The sequence below is a fragment of the Pinus tabuliformis genome, chromosome 8 (genome assembly GCF_031772625.1).
Source record: "Pinus tabuliformis cultivar Carrire ecotype Pingquan chromosome 8, CPIR1, whole genome shotgun sequence".
Classification (NCBI taxonomy): domain Eukaryota; kingdom Viridiplantae; phylum Streptophyta; class Pinopsida; order Pinales; family Pinaceae; genus Pinus; species Pinus tabuliformis.
In genome coordinates this window covers 1,615,742,964-1,615,759,284 of record NC_142294.1, presented here as the reverse complement: position 1 = coordinate 1,615,759,284, position 16,321 = coordinate 1,615,742,964, and the positions used below count along the sequence as shown (strand labels likewise).

At 39.8% G+C, this 16,321-nt stretch overlaps 1 protein-coding gene across 1 annotated transcript in view; it reads left to right on the top strand.

Annotated features, from left to right (window-relative positions):
• Positions 1–15,555: 15,555 nt before the first annotated feature.
• The window catches only part of LOC149242252 (uncharacterized), a 43,612-nt gene continuing 42,846 nt past the window's right edge, over positions 15,556–16,321 (top strand). The window contains exon 1 of the mRNA XM_089374194.1: positions 15,556–15,799. Coding sequence (XP_089230320.1) covers positions 15,599–15,799 — 201 coding nt within the window. The 5' untranslated portion in view covers positions 15,556–15,598. The remainder of the gene's footprint in view (positions 15,800–16,321) is intronic.

Sequence of the window (16,321 nt, the reverse complement as noted above, 5' to 3'; positions counted from 1 at the left end):
TCTTTGAGGAAGGAAAAAACCCCCTAGGGTTTAGAGTACACCTCCATAGTGTTAGGAAAAGATTGGATGAGTGAGGAGTCTAGGGTTTCAACATTTTCAACCACTGATTTTCAGAGTTTGATCCATTAATTTTCAACACTTTTTGATAGGCTTCTTTTACCTTTTCTCCCTTTAGAGTTTAGGTTTTCCTTCTCCCTTAGGATCCCCTTGTGCATTCTAGGTTTTGGAGCTTCACACCTATCCTTTGCAACATTTTTCACCTCTGCTTTTTGTTGTTTGTCTCTCCATTTACAACAAATTAGTGCCTCTAGATCTCAGTCCCTTGACATTAGGTATTTTAGACATTTTCATGTGTCTTTGAGTAGCTTGTTTACCTTCTCTTGCTTAGCTAATTGATAACCTTTGTGGGTGGGGGTTTGTGTGCTTGATTGGCTGTTTTTTTTTTTCTGTTATTTTCAGATTTATTTTTCAGCAACACATGACATCATAAAACATGCTCAATTAACTCATCCACTTGACACATTATTTTCACACACTCACATCCTAAGTGAACGTGAGCTTGATTAACACCACCAAGCCAAGACTTGAAACACTACACCTTAATAACTCAACACACATAGATTAATCCCATTTGGGAACCAAGGCCAAACAATCTTTGTAGTGTAGGTGTAGGATCGGTGGGATAGGCTTCCAATAGCGCCCATTGATCACTTTTATTGAGACATAGAAGTTGACATATTAAGGAGTTTAAAATCCTTCACCATCCCACAGTCCAAAGCCGGAGTGCATCAAAAACCTGATTTAGAGGGGTTAGGCTATGTCATCATGCGAGTGGTTCTCCTTGGGGCTACCCAACCCATGGTAGGGAATCTCGTGCGTTGGCTGACTACCAAGAAGCTCAAGACTCGACCACCCCCATGGGACAAAGGTAACCATAGTGATCAATATTAGGAAAACACCCTATAGGACTGGCTTTGGGAAGCAGTTAGTTCTCTGCCCTACCTTTCTCTAGATAGCTCTGCTTGCATGGATGAGATTTCGTTAAGTAAGAAGTTCTTTGGAAGGACATATGAAGCAGTAGATCTAGGATCGTTTGAGGATTTATACCACCTATAAGCTAGAGGTCTTTTTCTTTGATAGGACACGTTTGCTTGTATTAGAGTAACATCATCAGTATAGTTAATTTACACTTGACACCACTTCACTAGGTGTTTGCTTATTGTTTGTTGCTCTTTATTCCTATAATCACCCTTTAGTCCTTAGGGTCATTATTGCCTTGACATCATTGCACCTCCTAAGCGTTTGTTGTAAAGACTTCAAGGTCTTCACCCTCAGTTCCTGTTAGGACATATTATTCCTCCCCATCGAGTTAGAGTACATCCTCCCAGTGCTCCATCGAGTCATCATTTTGATTATTATTTTAGTGATTCTTCTAGTTCTTCCTTTGATTCTACGTCTTCTCAACCCTATACCACCACCATGTCAGGCACCAATGTGGGTGTGGAAAACCAGGGTGGTAACCTAGGTACCAACTAGGGTAACCCCACCAGTGGAACCCCCACCGGTGTGGTCACTCCTACTCCATTGCTTCCTTTTATGGCTGGTTTGAGTCTCCTCGATTTTAGCCAGCTCATCAACAATCTCCTTCTCCATGATCCCACTTGGCCCTCTATGCCTACTAAACTCCCTTCATACATCCCAAAGTTTTAAGGCAACCTTGGAGAAGATCCCACTAATCATGTTCGCTCATTCCACATTTGGTGTTCATCAAATTCTATAACTAGGGACTCCATTCATCTTCGTCTGTTCCAATGCACACTTACTAGAGCTGCTGCTAAGCGGTATATTAATTAACCCAGAGTCACTCATTCCAATTTTGCGACTCTTGCCAAAGCTTTTTTTTGCCTATTTCCAGTTATCTCTTTGTTATGACACTGGTACCAAACTGTTGACTTCTTTTCGTCAAACTTATGCCACTCGCCTATCTGACCATGTTCAAGAATGGTGTATAACGAGGAGCATTTGTAGAGCTCCTAAATTTGATGATCACGCTTATATGGATCGGTTACTTAGATCTCTTTTGGCCCCCATTGCTAAAGATGTCGCATCACACTTACCCTAGTCTGAGGAAGATGGGGTCCAAGTAACCTTAAAATTTGATCTGATCTATGCCTAGTCGGGTTATGTTTACATTGTCATCCCTGATCTGTCTCGGTCTGGTGTTGCTAATGCATCGAGGGCATCTCATGTTGCAAATGACATAGTTAAAACCATTTCACACCCTCAACCATATGCTCCACCTCTGATGAGTTATGGTCCACCTCAGGGAGGGACCAGTTCCTCTTACATTTATCCCTCCCCCAATCCTCCACATGGCAACTCTTATCCAGGTCCCAGCATGCCATATGCATATCCCCATCCGCATCAACAGATGTCAAGGCCAGTTGTTGCATCACCTATTTATCCCAATGTTTCCCCTTCTCCTTATTATCCATATGCACCGCCTGACATTCCAGCCCCTCCGGCACCAACGTCCCAACCCCCCATGCCTATTCCCCCTCTACCGCAACAACCACCTCCTCCACAAGGTCAAGTGTATGCTCAACAGAGCAGACCCAATTCCCCCAACCCCAAGAAAAGGAACAAGGGGAAGGGTAACTAGAACCAACAATCTCAAGGTAATCAAGGTAGCTAGGGTCCACCACCCAATGCACCTCAGGGTCCTTAGCCTAATCCTGCAACCAAGCAATTGGGTGGACAACCTAAGAAAAACAAGGGTCTTCGTACGAACAAACCTTGTGCCTGTTGCGGCATATATGGCCATTATACTCATGAGTGTCCCCTTTTACCTCAAATGCGTCAAGTATGGGAAGCTCAAGCAGTTGCTTCTTGAGGACTGCAACCCATCGCTCCTCCTCCCCCTCCTACTTCATCTCAACCGACAATGCTTACCAATCCTTTTCCTCACCAAGGATATATTGTTTCCCAACCTACACTAGGTCAGGATTCTCAGCACCATCTAGCCACCATGATTATCAGATTCTTATGATGAATTCTGATGAGGTCAATACCGAGCAAGTCAACCTTCAGACTCGATCACGCCAATACGACAAGCCATCTGCTAAGTCAGTGACTGAGTCCCAACCCTAAGTTTCCACTGAGCCTCTATCGTCATCCAATGGTACCTTATAAATCCCTCCACCTAAGGTCAAGGTTATTCCCAAGATCCCCAAAGGACCATTACGTCGAAACATTGCTTCTGCTAAAGCCGCCCATACCTATAAGATAGTAGATGACTTTGCGCAGTCTCTTGCTACCATGTCAACACTGGAAGTCCTCCATACATACCCATCCCAACGGAAAGCTCTACTCTCTGCTTTCGGTGTCGTGGACCCCCAAGATGATCATATGATTATCTTTCATGATGACAAGTTCGAAATTCCTCCCCTACCTTCATCCGTTGCATTTCAAATACCAACGTCCATAAGAAATGCCATTGTTCAGTGGTGTATCATAGACGAAGGCACCTCCACTTGTGTGATGGATGCTAGTGTTTGAAAGCGACTTGTTTCCCTAGACCTATCCCCATCCACCATCACTCTCCATGCTTGGGACGATCATCTGTCACAACCCCTTGGTTTATATCACAACTATCCAATCAAAATTTCCGACAAGATTGTCTCTATTAACATTGAAGTCATCGATGCTCCCTTAGACTATAACATCCTTTTGGGTTGTAGTTATACCTATGTTATGTCAGTTGTCGCATCTGTGGTTCACCGTAAGATGTGCTTTCCCCATAATGGAAATATTGTCACCATTGATTAGTTGACGTACTATGATCCCAAATCCCAGACTTCACCTCAATCCAACATCTCATCCATGACTGACAATAAGACTGTCTTGTCCTTCACCAATGTTTGTCCTGGAGTCTACAAAGATTTCACTATGATTGGTGCTTATTATGGTCCACTACCTACTCCTTCTAAGCCTAGTGCATCCAGAGTCTTCATGCTATAAGCATCACAGGCTGCCCACAAACAGCTTAGTATGCCTTCACAATAGCCAACACCTCCACAATTGTTGTTCCTAACTCAACCCAAATTTCTGGTACTACTCCTTAAGGACCTTTTCCTTTTGCTAGCATCTCTCCCCTGGAACCATTCCCCCAAGCCTTAACCATCTCAGAGCAGTTCCCCCAGGCCATTACCCTTTTGGTCAGATACCGTTCTTATTTCCACCCTCTAGAGTTTATTCTACACCTGTCATGGCTACGTTGAGTTTACCCAACATTGCCTTGGGGATCCTAGTTTGATACATTGATCCTCTCGCAAACACTCCAACCAATCAACTCAAACCTTATAGTGCTTTGACCCCAGTCCAACCTATTGTTCCTACCCCTGCCTTTGCTTCAATTCCACATCAACCTCAATAGGAACCTACTCATATTGCGAAAGCATCTGGCGAAGGGAGAAAAGCCAAAAAAAGGGAACTAAAGACAAACCACCCCCAACAACTCCAGCTCCTCCTAAGCCACCAAATCCTATTCCTCCATGCATTTTGTGTGATATTGTTGGTCATTCCACCAATAATTGCCCTGAACTCTCTCATGTCAAGAATGTGGTCTTCGATATCTTCCTTGATTCTGACATTCCTAAGGTCCATGTCACCTTACCTAAGTCAGTTAAGAAGAACAAATCATTACGCACGAATCACCCATGTGCTTTGTGTGATAATTTTGGCCATTATTCTCATCATTGTCCCCGTCTCGAGAATTTTTGTGATACTCTGCAACTGCTTCGTGAATTAGAGGTCGCTCATAGTGAGTCCACCTCTCCTCTACCTGTGGATTTTGGTCCCACTCCTACACCTGAACAAGAGGTCTCTCAAACACCCATTATGATCCCTCCCCCCGATGTCGAGATGATGGATATCCCTTAATGTCTCCTATTGTGATTCTGTTGAACCTTATTTGGCGAACACCCCGGTCTCAACATCAGTAGATATTCCATCTACTTGTCATATGTCTCCCACCCTTGACAATGCCTATGTGAACCTTGTATCTCATGAAGTTGCCTAAGGTAACTCTTCTTCTTCATGTGGTCCCTCTTCCTCCAGTACTCCCATCTTTCATTCTGATGAAGACATCATGGAAGCCATGACCACTCTTGATTATCCTTGGGATGACATGCACCATCGTGGGTACTTCCTTCCGTAGCACACCCATGATCAATATGTTGTGGAGTCCAACATTATCCTTACCTATATGTGAACTCAGAAATTCGCCCCTCATCTCACTCGTTATGATCGATAACGTATTCGACATCAAGCCCCTCACTACCTCCTCATCGGCGACAATCTTTATCGTCACGGTGTTGACAATGTCCTTTGTCATTGTCTCACCGATTCACTTTCTTATTCTGCCCTTCAAATGGATCCATTTTCCACATCTTATATCAGTTATGCCAATGGTGCGAGTCGCTTCACCAAGAATCTAGCCTCGGTAGCTTGAGCCATTTTTACCCCCTTGCATTCGTTAGTCCACTCCAACGATGTTTGCATCTTATCTGCCACCAATAACAAGGTCAAATATGATGTTGTGATAGGTTTGTTCGTCGATGCCCTTGATCATCACATCCTTCACCTTCATGTTTGTCTTGATTCCTTGCTACTTGTCATGCAATCGAATGACGTTTATCATGTGCATAATCCTATCCTTTTTAGAAAATATCTATGAGTTAAGCTTTTGGTGTGTGAATTTGAATCCATTTCATTCTATCATGTTCCTAGAGCCTAGAATCACTATGCAGATACCATTGCAAATAACATCCTAGATTGGAATTTATCACATGCACATACAAGAAGACATCCATAAACAAATGGCAAACCACAATCATCACCAAAAGATGCATAATCATAAATATGTATCGTAATCTAGCGCTTTGAGTCCACTAGTATAAATAGATCTGACATGCTCATTCACATGTTATCATAAAACAAAAATGGGGACCTACATGTCCCTATGCCTAATCACTATCATCTGGAGGATCCCGAGCCAATGGCTCCATCCCCCTGGCCCGTAGATCTCGTACTACCTGACTGACCATAACAATGTGTCACATGATTCCTCATCACTGTGAGGGAAAACATGCACACCCATTTGTATACCGACCTTCTAGCTCATTCCACCCACGCTCTGTCACCCTGGTTAGTAACACGTCAAATCTACATCAAAGATCCTCTAGTAGAGCCTCACTCCCAGATCTCTGTTGTGATGTGGCCCCACCCTGATCTGTAACCCCCGACACTACGACTCGTCCCATGTATCCTACCGGGCTCATTGATGCTATATATGCATACCACAAAGTTTATAAATCAATACCATATCCACATATTTATTAAACTATAAATGCATAAAATATATACAGTTTTCACTTACCATCTAGACCCCATGCTCATCCCGACGAAAGTGGTAAGTCAAGATCCCCTTGATAGTTCATGCTACTATATGGATAGTCATCTATGTACAGTGGCATCTGGTCCCAATAAGCAAAAAAAAAAAAAAACAAGTTGAAACACTCATCCGACTCCCCCTCCACCTCGTTACAGTAGCTAACCCCAGTGGTGCATCCTAGGCTCCTGTGGGCCCCCATCACGGATCTGTACGTAAGGTCGAATAGTGGGGATCTTCTCAAAGAAGAGTGAGCATAATATTGTGCCAAACAAATAGTTATCATTGGTCCTCCATCTACATAGTTTCAATTGTCATTTCAACGACGACAACATCATATGGGCCCACCCATAGTAGGTCCCTCCCAGCACACTCTCCACTAGCACCATTCCCCCCCAATGATATGGTGGAAGGCATGACTACCCAAGATCCGCAACACTATTGCGATTGTAGCTCATGTCTCAAGCCTCTCTAGGTCACTGATCTGAATTGTCATGCCCTTTGCACGACTCCCTGGTACATAATGGCGATCAACAAACTCACCTATATGCCTCGATACTCTGGTACCATTTTACCTTTGCACTGGTTGACTCACGTGTCGATTTTCGTCATGAGTAGCCATCATTTACTCATGCTTTTATGGTCCCCTCTGGGCCTCCCACATGTGGAAACATCATCGAGTCACCCTTGTTTAGAGCATCCAAGATGAGTCACACTTGTATCTATGGAATCTGTTCTGAGTCCCTTTGAGTCTAGTTACAGTATTCCATACATCGTCGTGTTGCATCCATCCCATTATATTCATATTTGGCCTACAACTCCACTGCTCCGTCTTTGACGAAACCCCCTTTTGAGTGATTGACCATCCCCTTCAGAATCGAGTCAGTCACTGCCAGGTCAACCATACTTATTATGCTCTAACAAGGCAAATCGCCAGTCAACCACTCATTTTGTTTCCTTCCATTATCATCCCTGGTATCAGTCCATCAATCCTTCTACTATGATTCCTCGTGCCTTTATTAAGGATTCCTCATTGCCTTAACTCTGGTGGGGACTCTCCTATCGACCTCAACACATTTATTCTAGAAGAGTGGTCTAGAGGGTGGTGTACCTTAGTTCCAACTTCCATCTTTGTTCGGTACCTCAGATCAAGCAAAGGGAATCATCATTTCCCTTTGACTTGGTTGTTTCTCATGTGCTTGACACCAGCTCCTTATCGCACGATTGAGATTCGTACACTTGACGGTTCGGTGATCCAGACGATTGTCCCAATGATTCTCAGGTATGTGTGAGATGTTCCAGACCTCGTGAGGGGGTGGCCCTTCAAGTAGCCCCCCACATGCCTGGATGACCACAAATGTTGATCCAGCCTCAGATGCAGTTCCGCAGATGTGATAGGTTCAGTTTTAGCCGCTTGCAGTGCCCACAACATGCATGTCTCCTTCAAATGATCCATTCAGATATTCAGAGCCCTTTCTTGTTCATCAAGGCTTCTTTGGTTGTGATCCCCACTCACCATGGTAACTTAAGGGGCATTATGTCTCATGTACTCAAATGTTATTGTATTCAGTCCTAACCTATGTTTCTCCATGCGCATTATGTATATGGGGTCCATTGTATTATTTTCTAACCCATTGATGCCAGTGTATCATGTATCATGTACTTTGTAGCTCAACCCCACATTGTTGGGCTCATCATTATTATTTGTGCGTAGTTATCTCATCGGGTATGGGTATGCCTATTCCACCTTATTTGAGATCATGTAATCCCACATAAAAGGAGACTTCTATCACTTTAGTAGGTCTCGCCCCCTCCATTTTTGTCAGTCCTTGCGTTGCTTCAATTATCTCTCTCTCTTTTTGACTCCCCTTTGGTGTCTCATGGAAGTGTAACCTACAATGTATTTCGGCCATACAATTTGCTCCTAACACTCATACATTGGGGGACAATCTGTTATCACCAAAAAATGATCACCTAGCTATTTCTAACTAGGTGGATCGAAATACACCATGTAGGATTAATTTTACCATAGTAAAATCACTTTCACTGTGAAAAATAATTTAGTAAACCACTTTTATTAAATTATTTTCTAATTAAAAAAAAAAAAAAAACACCCATGAGAATAATTAGATAAATCATTATTTATTTAATATTTTCTCTAGAAATAATTATTTGTTGAAAATAGCAACAAGAAATGCTAAAAATAGAAGTGCTAAAAATAACACTGCTATAAATAGTAGTTTGAGTACCAGTGCTGGATTGGGCAACAAGGAATGAAAAATGGAAGTGCAAAAAATAGAATTGCTATTTTTAGCAGTTCAGGATGGACTTCTATTTTAGTCAGTCCCTGGACTAAAAATATGAAGTAAAATTCGAATTTGAACTTAACAGCTGTTTGAAAATAAATTAATTAATTCTCCATGAGTTAATTAGTTGTGAAAAATCAAACATGAAGTCTATGTGAGGACATGCAACGGTTTCTCTATTAATTGAGGAATTTATCCATCAATTAAAGAGATAAGGATGAGTTCTAATTTGAGATGTAATTAGTTGGCTCAGTTAACTGAGTCAAGTCCAGTTATAATTGATTTAAACAGTTTGTTTAAATTAAGTAAGTTCAGTTAGTTAATGCATGCTTCCATATAACTACTGCACTTTAGATAACTGAAGATTCTCTCATGAATAACTCATGCATGTCAGTTCAGACAGAGACCCAGTTGAGATCAAAGAAGGGACAATGTACTATCAGTTGGATGAAATTTTTCCTATAAAGGAAGCTCATCCATGGATGAGGATTTATCTCCTTCAAGACTGCGTAGTTGGATCAGAGGTTGGTGAGTGTGTGAAGAGGCCAATTCACACAAGTGGCTGCATTGGACCCCAATCAAAATTGTGCAAAGAAATAGGAGGCTTGGAGGGCAGACCAGAGGTTAGATAGAGGCCTTTGACTGTCTATGAGCAGCAGAGGTATTGCAGAGAGAGCAGGATAGCTTTTGAGCTGATTCTTTTTGTAATATTGGCTATATTTCCACTTGTATGATAATACAGAGTTGGGGTTTTAGGCTGAGGCTTTCCCTGGGTAAATTCTTCTGTGTTATGTGTGATTGATTTCTCCATATCAGTTATATGTGTTCTTATTGATGTTGCTCATGTTCGATTAAGCTTCCGCTAAATTGGTTGTAGAAGTAGATCAAGTATTTTGCTTTAGTCTATTGCATTATGAGGTGATCTACAAGTGAGAATTTCTACAAAATCATTGTTTAAATAATTATTCATTGTCACATTTGACTAAATCCCCTCGGAATAATTAAAGAAATCACTATTTAATCATTATTTCAACTTCACACCATTCTTAATCCTCATTAAATAATTAATAAATCATTTTATTTGTTAATTATTTCTAAATAAAGATATTTGACCATTTTGAATATCTTTTTTCTCTCCAAAAAATATAATAAAGCATTTATAATGGTTAGATCTTGATTTGGTCAATATTATTTTATTATTCTCCATTTTCGAGATTAACTCAATACTTTGTTATAAATAGGAGGGTTTTCCATTCATTCTTCACCATGATCATTATCATCGTCACCATTATCATCTCTTTTCTTTTGAGCTCCCATTTGAGTTCTTCACATTGTTTTGGGTTTTTCACACATTGAGAGAGAAGATCGATTACTGAAGCATCAAGGACATCAAAGGACCCATCCCACGGAGGGGGATTTACAGACCCTTTTTGTAGATCTCCTTCACCAGGTGTTATTAATAAAGAATTTATTCAATTAAAGTCTTTCCATTTGGGTTATTGCATTAGATATCTTTATTGATGTTTGCTATTCTGGATCATATATGTTTTTGTTGCATGTTTTTCACTTTTTATTGCAGATTTGAATCGTAAGCAACCACAAATTGTTGTTAGGGTCACTTGTCACTAGTGACTTAAGTGAAGTGTTTTTGGTACACCTTCCAAGAAATTTCACACTAACACTTGTTTTGAATAGTCACAACCCTTGATCAAATAACCATTTGTCTCCTCACTAATTTTACAAAGAGCAAATATGTTAGGGCCCTCCCAATTCCCCTTTTAATTCCTCTTATGTAAGTTATCCAAAGTTAATACTTTATTCATTGATAAACACCACATAAACAACTTTGCTTTAGAAGGACATTTCAAAATGAAAAGGTAGTGCCATCGCCATTGAAATTCTCTTCTTCCTTCCTCTATACTTAAAAACATATATCTAAGCCTTAGTGTGTAAACCCTTAATGGAGAAAAAAACATTTAAAAAAAACTTTATGGATACTCCCCATAATTCATGGATGGAAAATGGGGTAAATCATCACCCCTAATGACAAAGATTAACTTTGAGGGGTTTAAGAGAGTCAAAGCTACAATCTCCCCAGAGATCTCCTATTTGGTTTATGGCTGGTTGAGCTAACCCTTGAGGTTAAATTGTCAGTCAACTTACATAGAGCTCAATTAACAATTGACTCATGAAAAAACACATGTCACAATTAAGATTTGAATCCAATTGGAGAGGACAACAACTTCTCCTCTCATTTACCTATGATAGATGAAATCAAAATCATGTTTTTTTCATATTTGTGAATGACATCTTAGTAAATTTGTTTTCGTAGGTTAGTGTGCATCATTTAGGGGGGTTCAAATAAAAAATCTACAGACATGGGACCAACCAAATACCCAACAATATTGGTGGAAACTAACTGATCTAACTCCTTGAACTATACACTTGCACACATTTAACACTAAACACGTGCATACATTTAACACAAAACCACAACTCAAACAACAAAGAATATAACTATTTTTAAAATTAGCAATAATGTGATTAATATTTGTAATAATATTGGAGATGAGGTTAAATTGTAATCGAGTATCATAATCCCGACTTATATATAGAGTTAAGTGATGTTGATTCTTGATACCACATGACACTTCCTATGGTAGCCTTTATGATGACTAAATAGAGATATGGAGTATCTTGGGGCCACTCATAGGGGATGAAATTGACCTGTTGGTATTGGATATGAATTTCAGAAGAATAAATGGATACATGCACTCTCTCTCTCTCTCTCTCTCTCTCAGGCACGAGGCATCTATAGAGACTGCATAGTCTAGAATTTTTGTATAAGAACATAGAGCCGTAGAGGAGACACTGAAGGAAAATAGGAGGCCGAGAGGCTCCTGAGGATCAAGCACATCATTGAGAGGGCAGAGAATATTCGAGAATTGATAGAATTCAGGGAGAAGAAGAACTTTAATGATAGCCAGTTGAGAAACCCATGGGGCTTGCTAACCGATAATCACAGAGTAATGGTTGTGCCTTAGAAAGCTGACAAATCCAACAAATACCTTGATAGTTGATAACCTTTGAAAGGTGGAGGCACATAGGTCTAGTGGGTTGATAACACCTAATGGTAGTTCCATCGGAATTGGGTTGAAAACACAGGTGGAAGATCCCACTGAACTGTTGGGATGTGCACTCTTATTCCTTCAAAGGTAACATGGCTGATAAATCCTTCATCTCATTAACTATGTATCTCTCTCTCCATATTTGAATTAAGACTCTTTGTGACTAAATCCCTAGAGATATTTGGATGCTATAATATAAGTCCCTCTATATAAAAGAAAGCATTCCCTGTCTGATGTGAAATCTTTGAATAGATGGTGGGTGAAGGTAGTGTGGTCTTGAGACACTTTGTTGCAACTGATGATACTGATTTAATCTTCCGAGTAGAAGGAGGTTGTATGCCCATGAAATGGTTCGTCGTGTTCTCTTGGTTTTGATAGCTGATGGGTAGAGGCGAGGTAGCCTCGAGGCACCCTATTTCAGCTGATATTATTGGTTTAAACCTCCTCTGAAAGCACTCTACCTCAAGCTTTGGAATCTGACTCAGGGGTGACAGGTGTAAGAAATACTTGGCTACAAGTTGTCTATGGTTGGGTGGAGAGTTAGAGTCCCACTCTCAGTTGCCAAAACTTTTATAAGATAAGTATAATCTTATGTTGTGCTTGTGACTAGTATTATGTTGTCTCTATTATTTGCATCAACATAATGGCATGCTAATGTTGAGGAGTGTTGGTTCTTATATATGTCATCTATATAAATGTTGTGTGGGTTATAGGCCTGTAGAGATGTTGAATGTAGTGCTCAAATGTGTGATTCCTGCCCGTGAATCGAATGGGGATTGGGATCTCCTGTCTACCTGTGGAATGTGTTTCCCAGTAGGAATTTGTGCATTGTATGATTTTTGTTCACTTTCATGAGTTTGTTATATGTTTATTAATGGCCCAAGAGACTAGGAGATCTTTGAGATAAGATGGGCTTGATTTATGTTTATTTATATTAGCCTAAGAGGCTTGTAGGCCTCTAAGTTGCGACGAACTTGAAATTTGTCTGATGGGTCTTAGTGATTATAAATGGGAAAATCCATGTTCTGTTTATTGTACTGCTTACAGAATTGGCTATTAAGCCTTGTTCATTATCCAAGCTCGAGAAGGATAACGTTCATGCATATGTGGGATTACACACACACACACACACATATATCGCAAGTGCTCCATTCACCCAAATGTGGGATTTAATCCCCTTCATACATGTTTTAATCATGATTTTGGAACAGGGAAGGTGCTCATATAAGAGCGCGGGTTTAAGTGTTACATTACCACGATATCCCTTCGCAGAGTTTCCTTTGATGACGTCTTTTGATTGTAACATGTAGATTTGGTGTTTTCAACTTCAGCATTGCTATGCTTTACATTGTGCCACATGCGACCAAGGCTCGTGACCATGGTCCTCCATGACACGTCATCTTAGTCTCGCTACTCCATTAAGTGCTAGGACAAATCAATAGTCATATGGTCACTCTCGGTGGTCCTTATTGGGCATTCGTATTCTGCCTCCACGTAATCCTGATGCCTTGTCAGCCTGGGTTGTTTCTTGGAGCACACCTTTGTTCCTTCCGGGAGATAGACTCTGGGGAACATGAAAGTTCCCATTTTTGTCATGGAACGATCTATCGACACATGTTTACTTACATCACCCAGTGTTTTCGTTAAGGCCGCCACGTCCTCTGGAACTCCATGTTATCCCGGTCCTCATCATCCCAGCAGGTTGGGACAAAGAGCATAAAAGTAATGCCAATATTGAAGTCCCAGGGTGAGGCGGCAAGGGTGGGCCACACCTGTGCTTGTTAAGTCAAAACCTCTGTTGAGCCTTATGAATCATCGAGAAAGGTCAGTTTGTGACGTGGTGTATGAGCGATTTGGCCATTGACAGGTGGCTTGTGTCAACCACGTGGGCGCCACGTGGCATGCCGGATGCCATGGCATTATTTAACAGGTCATATCTATTGATCCAAAAGTCAGATTGAGACAAATTTTATATCGCTAGAATTGTCTCGACGAGACGATTCTAGCGGTGTCATTGGTTTTTTTTTTAGTTTTGCAAGGGTAGAAGAAAACAAAAAATTTAGACCCCATTTCCATAATGCTACCTTGGATTTTGGGCCAACATAGTAACCACCTCCTTTTAGCCGATATTGTGGGCTAGGATTAGGAGGGTATGTTACATTTGATACCACACGACCCTTCCTTTGGTAGTCTTAATGATGATTAAATAGAGATATTGAGTATCTTGGGGCCATTGATAAAGGATGAAATTGCCCTTTTGGTCCTAGATATGACTTTAAGCTACTTTTAATTAACCAAGAGTTTGTCTTTGTTGAAGTAAGGAAACAATGTAATGGTCCAATACCAATAGATATTTGGTAAGACTAAAAGTTTACCTCCTTACGAATTGACAATGAATCATTTCAAGTGGCACGATTTTCTTGAAATAAATGATATGTATTCTCTCTCTCTATAACTAGTGGAATTGACAACTGGGGTGGTCTCATACTTGTATGACACTAGGTTGATTCCGTCTACTACCACTATATCCCCTAGGTTCACGACATTGCCCCTAACTTGAAGATGAGTTAGTTGGGGGGAATTGAACCAGGGAACTCATAATATAATGATATAATGGGCTACACTCGTGGGGGATATAATGATATGTTTACGCACTTTGAAGTTTAATAAATCTTGTTTCAAGTAACGTGATTTTCCTATAATCTTAGACATGAGGTTAAAGTGTAATGGTATCATAATCCTCACTTTATCTTTGGAGTTAAGTGATGTTGATTCTTGATTCCACGTGACCCTTTCATTGGTAGACTCAACGATGACTAAATAAAGATATTGGGTATCTTGGGGGACATTGATGGGGGATGAAATCACCCTTTTAGATATGCTTTGAAACTATTTTTAATTAGCTAAAAATTCATTTTTATCGAATGTAAAGAAACGATATAATAGTTTTAAATCTAAAAATATATTGTAAAAGTCAAAATTAACTTCCTCATAAACATAATAAATTATTTTAAGCGATACACCCTAAAATACAACAATAGATGTAGTCTATCCGTTAAACATTTTGGAGGGTATCTAACATATTTTCCGATCTAATTCGCCCATATCTAACAAAGATTTGTTGGAATCACAAGTTTGATTTGTGAACTCTTCACAATTTGAGTGCCCTAGGGATTTGGGATTTTTGAAGGTACTAAATCTATATATGCAATCAAAATCTCATTTTAAACAACAAAGATCAAAGTTTAACAAAAAAACATATTTTACAAACCAAAAATTTTAAAACATATAAATAATTAAAAACACCTACAACAATATTTCTATAGTACAACAACAAGTTTATACACTTTAAAATTTAATAAATATTTTTTCAACAGGTGAAAAAACTTATCATAATTCCTTTGTTAACCTATTTCCTTATGTAAAAAAAAACGAGTTCCTAACTAAACATAAACTGTTTTAAGACAGACTCCAACCCCAGAAATTGAATAAATCTATGTCAAGTAACTTCATTTTTCCTATTCCCAAAAAAACAAAACAAAAACCATTCTCCTCTTAAGGAGGCACAGACCTCGCTCACCTACTCTTTGAATTTAATGGTAACATTGGCCAAAAGGTCCAACTATGAAAAACAAATATGAATATGCTGGAATTTGATATGGCTATAAGAGTCGAAGATTAGAGCAAAATTATTCCCTTTCCCAGCCATAGCCATGGCTTCATCACTTTCCTGCTCCCCCTTTCCGTCTACATGTCTTCAAAAACCTTCATATACTTACAGTCCCACAGCTCCGGCGGTAGCGCTCAGGAGATTACAGCAGAGAAGAGGTATTACTTTGAGGAGAAGGTTGGTAGTTCGTATGGCGCCAGACGAAGAGAAAATGACAAAGCGTTCTCCCCTGGATTTTCCCCTCGTAAGTTAGTTATCTTCACAGACAGCTTTTAATTGATTTGCTTCCCTAAAATCGAGCTATATTTCTCACTGGGTTTCCTTCTATCGAGATGAAAATGATTTTTCAGATCAGTTCTAAATTGCCACTTAAGTAATTTATCTAAAATTCTACATGTTCCTTTGACATTGGGTTTCCTTCTACTCAGACGAAAATGAGTTTTCATATCAGTCCTAAAATGCCGTTTAAACATTTCATCCGAAAATTTCCTGCAATACTCCTTTACACGTTTTATGGGTTTAATTTTCTATTCACATTGTATTTGTGACTAACTTTTTTCTTCTTGTTGGATATGATTGAGAGAAGTAATTTTAATCTAAACTGATTTGCAGGTTTAACTTTGAGAAAACACTGTTGTCTTAATAGTTTAGATGTTTGGGAGATGATAAATTTATAATTCAAAAGGTTGTGTTCTTAATTTTTATTATTATTATTTTGCCTTTTGGATTTGTTTATGGAAGGGTTTTCCAGAAACACCCTGGAGGT